An 11,058-nucleotide genomic window follows, 5' to 3' on the forward strand; every position below is an offset into this window, starting at 1 on the left:
TCCTGGAACTTGCTCTGCAGACCAGGCTGACCTCAAACTTACAGAGATCTGCCTGCCTCTGCCTCGTGAGTGCTGGGACTAAAGGTGTGCACCACCACCACCCAGCCTGGATCTTGTTTTAGAAGGACATGACCACACAATTGTGTGTATAAGTTCTCTTTACCCAATTGACCTGTTCTCGTATGTAGTTTGCTATGTTTCAAAGTGTCTCTCAAAGCTTGTGTGGTAGAAACTTAACCACTGCTAGGTAGAACCTTAGGGAGGACTCTGTGCTGGTAAACGGAGTGGGTTATAGCAGGTGTGGGTTATCTTTAGCTTTTCTCTTTGAAGGCTGAGTTTAGCCATTTTGTTTTCTTGCATGCTTTGTCTGTGGGTTTGTTTAAAACAGGACCTCTCTATGTATCCCACGCTGGCTTTGAATTATATTGATCCTCCTGTTTCTGGGTCATTACACCCAAATTTGAGTGCTGTTTGCTTTCTGCTAGCGAATGACATGTGACCAAATACTGCCTTCCCACTTCAACTTGGACTTTCCAGAACTCAAAACTATCAGAAATTTCTTTATTGCCAGGAGTTAGTGGCACACGCCTTTAATCCTGAAAGACCCCAGCTTAGCTGCTGTAATGCCATTTTGCAAGGCTTTCACACAAACAAGTGTAAGTTCAAGGTAAAGTCGGTACTCCTAGGCGGCCAAAACAGGATATCTATGGTCAGATATCAGGCCTAGGAGGGGAACAAAAAGTTCTAGGAAAAACTAAATGTGCCCTAGATAGAGCCAAGTCAGCTATTATCATATCTTCACGTCCCCGAGGAGCTTGTCCCCAAGTGAACCCATCGCCTCATCTGAATTGAGGGCACGCAAGTCTTCCAAAGAGACTGTGACGCCCGCAGGTACCTGTGTACTCTCAATAAAAAACCTCTCGCAGTTTGCAGCCCGTGGTCTCGGATTGTTCCTTGAGTTCGGGGTCTCCTCCTGAGGGAAGGTCCTCTCTGAGGGTCTTTCAATCCCAGCACTTGGGAAGCAGAGGCAAGTGGATCTCTGTGAGTTCGAGGCCAGCCTGGTCTACAAGAGCTAGTTCCAAGTCAGGTTTTAAAGCTACAGAAAAACCCTGTCTTGAAACACCCCCCCAAAAAAAATCTGTTATAAATTATTCAACGTTACATATTTCCCTAAAGTAGCAAAAGTAGCCTAAAATGAAAGTAAGAGTTGTTTGTTTTACAAAAACACTGCTACCTAATCTACACAAGGGCCGGACTTTGCCCCATCTTCTTCACCTAGTGTCTGTGTCTCTACCAATCCACGTGAGCAGAATCTCGTGGCCTGACTTGACCCCACTGCTACTCTGACCTCCCCTGTCAGTCTGCAGACACCAGCCCGTTTTCTGTCTCTATTTTCCCTGTGAAGCGCGACCGAAGGCTCGGGATCTCCCAGAGACCGACCAGGACGGCTCCACAGCAGGCCAGGCTCCGCTCCGGACTCGCGTGGAGCTCCCCAAGGCCTCTGGTTCCAGCTCCAGTCCTGGCATAATGGCAACGCTGAGCCTGGAGCCCGCGGGCCGCAGCTGCTGGGACGAGCCGCTGAGCATCACAGTGAGAGGCCTGGCCCCCGAACAGCCCGTCACGCTGCGCGCCGCCCTGCGCGACGAGAAAGGCGCGCTCTTCCGCTCCCACGCGCGCTACCGCGCCGACCCCCACGGCGAGCTGGACCTGGCGCGCGCGCCCGCGCTGGGCGGCAGCTTCGCGGGGCTCGAGCCCATGGGGCTGCTCTGGGCCATGGAGCCCGATCGGCCGCTCTGGCGTCTGATCAAGCGCGACGTGCAGACGCCCTTCGTGGTGGAGCTGGAGGTGCTGGACGGCCACGAGCCCGATGGCGGGCGGCTGCTGGCGCGGGCGGTGCACGAGCGTCACTTCATGGCTCCCGGGGTGCGGCGCGTGCCCGTGCGCGAGGGCCGTGTGCGCGCCACGCTTTTCCTGCCTCCAGGTGAGCAGCCCCCAGGTCCGTGCTCTCAGCCTAGACTGGTCTCTGTTCCTGAGTAAACCTGGAGGAACAGTCACATAATTGTGGTACTTCCGCATTCCAAAGCCTGCCAGTCGTTTTAAATGGAAAATTTTGTAGCAAGTCTCATCCCTTAAGGCACCGCGAATACCTCATTTTTATGCTGAAGAGGGCATTCAACTTTAGAGTATTGAAATCCACTAAATGCTGCCATGTGGGTGCATTTCAAGTACCGATGTAATCAATAACTTATGCCTGTAGTAATAGTGACTTTGGTCTCCTTTCACATCGAACTTTCAAAGATCCTTACACCCACAAATGAAGACTATGTACCCTAATCATTAAAACGCATATGAATGTCCCTGGCGGTCCTCCCCCAACTGTAAACAAGCTGAAGATGCTTCTCAGCCTAGGGTGACTTTTGCCCGTCCATGAATACATTTAGCAATATCTGCAGAGATTTTTGTTTGTCAAAAATGAAGGCAGGAAACGCTGTTGTCCATCTAGCTGGTAGGGTCCAAATACTGAAAGCCTCAGAACAAACCATCTTGTTCCAAATGGATACAGTGGGCTAGGGAGATCGCTTAGTTGGCAAAGTGCTTGTTTGGCAACCATGAAGACTCGAGTTCAGGTCCTCAGCCCCTCAGGACCCATGTTAAAAGCTGGGCCCCATATTCGATGCCTATAACCGCAGCCTGGAAGAACAGACAGAATTCCTGGGGCTTGTTAGCATACCATTCCGGCCTGCCGGTGAGCTCCAGGTTTAGAACTAGTCTCCAAAAGTAAGGTGAAGAACCATTGAAGCTGGGCAGTAGTGGCGCATGCCTTTAATCCCAGCACTTGGGAGGCAGGGGCAGGGGGATCTCTGTGAGTTCAAGGCCAGCCTGTTCTACACAACTAGTTCCAGGACAGCTAGAGCTTTTACACAGAGAAATCCTGTTTCAAAACAACAACAACAAAAGAACTATTGAGGAAGATACCCAATATTGATCTTTGACCTCTACACACACACACATACAAACACACACATACACACACACACACACATTTGCCTAGGGGTGCCCTGGTGAAAAGGAGATGGGTGTGTGCTGGGCTAAGGTTCATCTGGTGATCCTATCTGCAACAATTGGAACATTAGGTATTTCTTTTGTATAGTCTGTTCCTGGGTGGTACCTGAGTAGTCTCTGATGAGCTTGTCATAGCTAGGCCCTACAACACACACATCAGGACACACTCACATTCGCACACACGCTCAAATACTCACATGCACATCACATACATACACAAGTGGATTGCAGTGATTGGAATAAAATGGCTGCCATAAATAAGAGGTGTGGTCTTATTGGAGTAGGTGTGGCTTTGTTAGAGGAAGTGTGTCACTAGGGAGTGGCCTCAAGCTCTCAGAAGCTTAAGCCAGGCCTTGTGACTCAGTGTCTCTTTCTGATGACTGTGGGTCCAGATGTAGAACTGTTGGCTCCTTCTCCAGCACCATGTCTACCTGCATGCCACATGCTTCCCACCGTGACAATAATGGGCTAATTTGAACTGTAAGCCAGCCCCGTTAAGTGTTTTCCTTTATAAGAGCTGCTGTGGTCATGGTGTCTCTTCACAGCATGGAAAGCCTAACTAAGCCATGGATACTGTTCTGATACTGGCAAACCCTGATCTGAGAGAATAGGGTGCAGTCCATGTAAAGCGTGGAAAGACAGTCACTGGCATACCCCTCCCATCACAGAAAAGGGCTAGAGTCACGGCGGTACACAGAATTTTGAAACTGAATGTGGTGGTTGTTGTACAAAGGAAGAGAATGTGCCTCTTTCTTACAGCCCTTTCTAACCTGAACTAGAGGCTGCTTGGTACAGCGGGAACTCTGCAACCGAAACGGAGTCCTATTCCATTTCTCTGTCTCCGTTTCTGGAGACTTCCACATGACTTTAGAAGGAGCTCTGTAAATCACCCTGACTGATTCAGTCTTCCATTAAGAGTATTTACCCTAGCCACTGTCCTGCTGCTGTGAAGAGACACCGTGACCAAAGCAATTCTTCTGAAAGAAAGCATTGAATTGGAGTCTTGCTTACCTTTTCCAGGGTTTAGTCCACCATCATGATGAGGAGCATGGCAGCGTGTAGGCAGGAGCTGGAGCAGTAGTTGAGAGCTACATCCTGGTCCATAGGCAGAGAGGGCAACACTGGGCCTCGTGTGGGCTTTGGAGACCTCAAAGCCCACTCCCAGTTACGTGCTTCCCCCAATAAGGCCACGCCTCCTAATCCTTCTCAAATAGTGCTACCCACTGATGACAAAGCAGTCAAGTATATGGATCTCTGGGGCCCATCCTATTCAAACCACCACAGTGTTATAAAGTCTTTCAGTAAGAACAAGTAAACGACATGATTTCCAAGTAAATTATTTAAATAGTGTGGTGGCATACATTTGAAATTCCAGCACCCCGGAGGCAGGGGCAGGAGGATCAGGAGCTCAAGATCCTGGGTTACCAGGCTGGAGAGATGGCTCAGCGGTTAAGAGCATTGCCTCCTCTTCCAAAGGTCCTGAGTTCAATTCCCAACCATCTGTAATGAGGTCTAGTGCCCTCTTCTGGCCTGTAGGCATACATGTAGACAGAATATTGTATACATAATAAATAAATAAATTAAATATTAAAAAAAAAAGATCCTGGGTTACCAAGCAAGTTTGAGGCTAGCATGCACTGCATGAGACTTAAAGAACAAGAGGGAAATGAAGAAAAAAAGAGAACGAGAAAAGAAAAACAAACAGAAAATTTCAGAGAATTTCATTGTCTACTGTGTGACCTGAGCTGGTTTGAATGAGCATGGCCTCCATGGGCTTATATATTTGAATACCTTGTCCCCACTTGATAGAGCTGTTGGGAAAGGATTAAGAGGTGTGGCCTTGGGCTGGAGAGATGGCTCAGTGTTAAGAGCATTGCCTGCTCTTCCTAAGGTCCTTAGTTCAATTCCCAGCAACCACATGGTGGCTCACAACCATCTGTAATGAGGTCTGGTGCCCTCTTCTGGCCTGCAGACATACACACAGATAGAATATTGTATATATAATAAATAAATATTAAAAAAAAAGAGGTGTGACCTTGTTGAGGGAGATGTGCCACTGCGATGGCTTTTGAGGCTGCAAAAGGCAGCAATATTCTCCGTTCTCTCCACATTGTGCTTGTGAATCAAGAAAAGAGCTGTCAGCTACTGCTCCAGTACTGCCTGCTGCCACGCTCCCATATCAGCCCCTCCCGTGATTATCATATATTCCAACTCTCTGTAATTGTGAGCATCAGATTAGATCCTTTCTTTTATTAGTTGCCTTGGTCGTGGTGATTTTATCACAGCAATGAAAAAGAAACTAAGACAGGATCTACCAGAATTTGGGGCATACTTTATAGCATGATAGAAATTACTCTTATCCAGAGAATACAGTGTGGCAGGTACTCTGAGAAGGACATGCAGGCTAGGGCACCAGGGAGAACACATCTGAGACAGTCTAATCCAACTCAGCCTTGGGTACACATTGGAAAGACTGGAAGGGGTTGAACCTAAAGTGAAGTCGGCAAACTGAGAAGTTGAGCAGGTCAAAGTCAGGAGAGAGAGAGAAAAACAGCACAACCAGCAAAAGAAACAGTAGATATAAATATTCAGGGGTCAAAACAACTTGGCAGGTGCAGGGTGCCCTTCTTTAAAGGTAGAAAAGATGACAAGGAGAGGGGAAGACCCTCTAGTAGCCCCGGGTGAACATATAGAGCATTCGCAGATACTCTCCGAGGAAACTGAAAAAAGTGGTTGGAAGACATGTGCTATTTTTAAACTTTATTTGTTATTATTTATGGCAAATTCTGGGGGGGGCATTTTGTTCCACTTTTCTCTGTAGATTATTAAAAACAGCCAGCCAGACACAGTGGTGTACACCTTTAATCCCAGGAGGCAGAGGCAGGCAAATCTCTGTGAGTTTGAGGCCAGTCTGGTTTATATAGTGACTTACAAGCTAGCCAGAGCTACATAATGAGACCCTGTGGAAAAAAAAAAAAAAGAGCCAGATGTGGTGCCACACATCTGTAACTCCACTGTTGAGAGGCAGAGGCAGGAGGGTCAAGGCCACTGTATACAATGTAGTAAGATCATGTCTCCAAATAAATAAAGTAGGAGGGGTCCTGATTCTCAGATATTCCCAGCCACTGCATCCCTGACTTCAAAGATTTTTTTCTTGTTAATTGCCAAAATCTGAATCCCCAAATCTCTTTTGAGCAGCTAAGTGGTTGTGATGTGCTATGTTGTGCTCCGCAGGCAAGGGGAGGTTCCCTGGGATCATCGATTTGTTTGGAAGTAGCGGTGGGCTGTGTGAATACCGAGCCAGCCTCCTGGCTGGGCACGGTTTTGCTGTACTTGCTCTGGCTTACTTCAGATTTGAAGACCTCCCTGAAAATTTGAGTGATGTGCACCTGGAATACTTTGAAGAAGCCGTGGCCTTTCTGCTTCAGCATCCAAAGGTGAGGCCCAGTGCTGTCCTTAATACAAAGGAGGGGAGGGGACTCAAGGCCAGAGCCAAAAGCCTTGTCAGGTCGCTGGGTGTTAGAGAGGGGAAGGGAGAGCCAAGCAGTTCCTCAGCAGTGGCTAAGACTATTCCTGTGTCTACCCATCTTTCCTATCTCTGAATATTTACTGTTTAGTTTCTTTCCTAACTACCATAACTCTAAAGCACTGCACTAAGAAACCGCTAGCCATGGGCTAGATAGATGGCTCAGTGGTTAAGAGCACTGCCTGCTCTTCCAAAGGTCCTGAGTTCAATTCCCAGCAACCACATGGTGGCTCACAACCATCTGTAATGGGATCTGGTGCCCTCTTCTATATAGCAGGCAGGTAGGCATACATACAGGCAGAACACTGTATACATGCTATGTGATGAATATTATTGTACAAGCTAGTTTTATGTCAACTTGACACAAGCTAGAGTCATCAGAAAGGAGGGAACCTCAACTGAGAAAATGCCTCCCTAAGATTGGGCTGTAGGTAAACCTGTTGGACATTTTCTTAATTAGTGATTGATGGGGGAGGGCCCAGCCACTTCTGGTGGTTCCATCTCTGGACGGATGGTCTTGGATTCTATAAGAAAGCAGTCTGGGGCTGGAGATATGGCTCAGAGGTTAAGAGCACTGCCTGCTCTTCCAAAGGTCCTGAGTTCAACTCCTAGCAACCACATGGTGGCTCACAACCATCTGTAATGGGGTCTGGTGCCCTCTTCTGGCCTGCAGGCATACACACAGACAGAATATTGTATACATAATAAATAAATAAATATTTAGAAAAAAAAAGAAAGAAAGAAAGCAGGCTGAGCAAGCCGTGAGCACAACTCCTCCATGGCCTCTGCATCAGCTCCTGTCTCCAGGTTCCTGTCCTGTTTGGGTTCCTGTCCTGACTTCCTCTATGATGGATTGTGATGTGGGAATGTAAGCCAAATAAACCTTTTCCTCCGCAAGTTGCTTTTGGTCATGGAATGATAACCCTGCCTGACTAAGACAATTATTATGCTTTTATAAAGTATCCGATAGCAGAACATTTATTTTAAATATTTTCTGTGAACATAAATGGAATGAAACAAACCTTTGCTGCCATCTAAACTGAGAGTAAGGAACATTCTAATGTTAAGGGTTAAGATGTTTTGTAAAGACTTCAGGTACTCTCATTTTGCTGAAGTTCAGGGACAACTCTAGGCAGAGCTATTAAAAACCTAAATGAGCTGGGCAGAGTAGTCTGCACCTTTAACTCCAGCCTTTGGGAAGCAGAGGCAGGAGGACCTCTGTGAGTTCTGGGCCAGCCAGATGATCTGGGATTGTGATGGTTTTATTAAGGGGAGATAAGGCCCTAGAAAAATAAGAGATCAAGAGTGGTTCCTGGCCTAGGACCTTTGTTTTACATTACCACACAATGGCCTTCCTTTGGCTGGACTCTTTCCCATGGGGTGAGGAGTCTGAAGAGCCAAGGAAACTTGTCTGCTTGGAACTCATATGCTCTTAACCACACTCTGGTGGTGCGGAACTTCCACATCCTCTGGCTGGCATCTCTGACCATGTGTCTAAGCCGTTGCCTCTTCCCTTTGTTGACCAGAACACATGCACCTAACTTTAAACATGTCAGCTGTGTGTCCACACATGATGGAGGCCCTTTAAGGTGCACGGAAGAAGCAGTGATGGGAAGAGAAGGAAGGTGGGCTGGGATTCAGGATCTGGGGTCCATGGCTGACTCTTCTTGTTACATCAATATAGAACTATGAGTGAGATTGTTTTGTTTTGATACAGGGTTTCTCTGTATAGCCCTGGCTATCCTGGAACTCTCTCTGTAGACCAGGCTGGCCTCAAACTTCAGTTATCCACCTGCCTCTGCCTCCCAAGTGCTGGGATTAAAGGCATGCACCATCACTGCCCAGCAAGTTCTAAGAGTTTAAATTTAGCTTGGTCATCCATACATACATGGATATACACATACAGATGAGATCAGGAACAACGAGATCTTTGTAAAACAGAGGGTGCATTACAAAATTAGAGCATCCTAAGTAATACCTGTGTTGGCCACACAGGCGTTGATAAGGACAGTGGCCGTGCTGTTCCTTAGGAAAGCAACCATCGAGAGGCACGGGTCACCGCCTTTGGAGAAACCAAGAAGGCCGACATTCGGGCCTTTCACCTGATGAGGAGAGAGAACGAGTTGTGGTCTATTCATCAAGATAGAGAAAATATGTAACAGTTTGTTCATTAGTTTAGTTGATAAGGGCCTTTATAAACATCAGATGGTGCATATACTCAGAAATCAATTCATTTGTTTATAACGGGCACGTTTCAATTTTGTAGAGTATTGAATAAGGAGGACAAAGAAGTTATAGCCGAGACAGGTACTCGGGGATTATAAACTCACTGCACACTTTCCACTCGTGGTACACTTGTTCTCTCTCCTCAGGTGAAAGGCCCGAATATCGGCCTTCTTGGTTTCTCCAAAGGTGGTGACCTGTGCCTCTCGATGGCCACTTTCCTAAGGAACATCACGGCCACCATCCTTATCAACGCCTGTGTGGCCAACACAATAGCTCCTCTGTATTACAAAGGTCTGTCTGTTCCTGATCTCGGCTGTGACATAACAAAACAAAAGACCATGGAGTCAGGCCTTTTGGATTTGGGGGATATTTGGAACAATCCCCTGGAGGAACCTCACCACCAAAGTCTTATTCCACTGGAAAGGGCCCAGGGACCCTTCCTGTTCATTGTGGGCTTGGATGATCATAACTGGAAGAGTGAATCCTATGCTCATATAGCCTGTGGACGGCTACAAGCCCATGGAAAAGGCCAGCCCCAGATAATCTACTATCCAGAAACTTGCCACTGCATCGACCCACCTTACTTCCCTCCTTCCAGAGCTTCTGTGCACGCAGTGTTGGGTAAAGCACTGTTCCATGGAGGTGAGGCAAGGGCTCACTCAAGGGCACAGGTGGATGCATGGCAGCAAATCCAGACTTTCTTCCAAAAATATCTCAATCGTGAAATACCTGAGAAGCGCAGCAAAATATAACATTACAGCTTTAAACCAAAAGCCACGTGTGAAAGCTCTAATCATGCGAATTCCTTTGGACTTCCAGAGTACTAAGGAGGCTTTTTTTTTTTTTGTAGTCTCATTCACATCCTTGTGTAGACAAGGATGACCTCGAACTTCCGATCCTCCTGCTTCCATCTCTTCAGTGCTGATACTATAACCATACACTTACTCTATCATGGTTTTCTGGGTATACACAAAACCTCTCACCAAGCCAATTCTAACTAATAAAAAAAAGTTTCCTCAGAGGTAACAGTGAGAGTCAACTGTAAAACCTTGAGTAATCATCCACTTTGTATTCTAGCTTCCTGTGATGTGAACTCTGGGAGTTTCTGCTTCAACTCATCCCTAGGCAGGCCTGCTGCTGGAGAGACACTAGGGATGTCTAACCTGAACAGGTAGACAAGATTCCAACATCTGTAAAATAAGTGCAAAACTTAGAAATCCGTTCTCCCAAATTCTTAGTCATATTAAAAGCATCAAGTGATATAAAAGTCATCTCTTCAAAGATGCCTCCATAGTAGATCTCCACCTCAGGCTCTGCCGGTCACTATGCAGTTGCTCTTGAATAAGCTGCTAATCTCTCTAACCCTCCATTTCTTTATCTGTATAGTGGGAAAATAACAAATACTGCATTGAGATGTTATGATTAAACCAGACAATCCCCACTTAAACAGTTGACCTGCTTTTTTTTTTTCTGATGAAGCTATTGGAAGCAAAAAGTGTTGAGAAGCTCGTCTGAAGGTAAAGGTGTTTGCTGCTCTGTAAGGAAACCTGTTGACCTGAGTTCAATCACCAGACCCCATGGAAAGGGGACAGGAGAGAAATGGTTCTACAAAACTGTCTTTCGACCTCTATAAACACACATACATCACACACACGCACACACACAATTTTTTTTTTTTTACAAAATCTGGTTGGTGAAAGAACTAAATTAATCTACCCCATATCCCATGGATTTCATTGATTGTTTGACTCTATTTGTCCTGAGATTTTAACCTTCTACTAAAACTGAATTACATTGTATGAAGTTCAAGCCAACCGACAGCCACAGAATGAAGACTCCGTAAGCCAAGTTGGAGAGCTTAGATTCAAACATTTTAAAAATGATTTAAAAAAAAAAAGAAAGAAAAACGCTAATAATTTTCCCTAACACTTAGTGGCATGCAGCAGAGGTGGTAAATCTGAAATGAGTTCAGTGAGACTTTTCAAAAGGAAAACAGCAAACAAGTCGGAGTGTAAGAAGTCGAGACTATGGTTAACAGACTCTGGAGAGAGGAGAGAAGAGGGCAGGAAGAGGTGTGCGTCCTTCACGGCAGGGTGCTAGGAACAGTGATAACGTGCTGTGTCTTTTCAAAAGTTAGAAGAAAAGATTTTGAATATATTTTTTTGCCATGGGCATGATAAATATTTGTGGAGATATGGTTAACCTGGCTTAAACATTGTACGATGTATTTATGTATCAAAGCT

General features: G+C 46.2%; 1 protein-coding gene across 4 annotated transcripts in view; it reads left to right on the forward strand.

The window, feature by feature from the left end:
- The window catches only part of LOC126515168 (acyl-coenzyme A thioesterase 1), a 151,052-nt gene extending 140,288 nt beyond the window's left edge, over positions 1–10,764 (forward strand). For 3 of the 4 annotated variants that reach the window (XM_050164602.1, XM_050164616.1, XM_050164615.1), the window contains 2 exons: positions 6,298–6,500; positions 8,962–10,764. In XM_050164602.1, coding sequence (XP_050020559.1) covers positions 6,298–6,500; positions 8,962–9,567 — 809 coding nt within the window. In that variant the 3' untranslated portion in view covers positions 9,568–10,764. Of the gene's footprint in view, positions 1–1,845; positions 1,982–6,297; positions 6,501–8,961 lie in introns of all 4 variants that reach the window. The other variant, XM_050164609.1, reaches the window with a different exon arrangement.
- The last annotated feature ends 294 nt before the right edge of the window (positions 10,765–11,058 follow it).

The sequence above is a fragment of the Alexandromys fortis genome, unplaced genomic scaffold, assembly GCF_014885135.2.
Source record: "Alexandromys fortis isolate MF-2015 unplaced genomic scaffold, M_Fortis_MF-2015_v1.1 scaffold_159, whole genome shotgun sequence".
NCBI classification, from domain to species: Eukaryota; Metazoa; Chordata; class Mammalia; order Rodentia; family Cricetidae; genus Alexandromys; species Alexandromys fortis.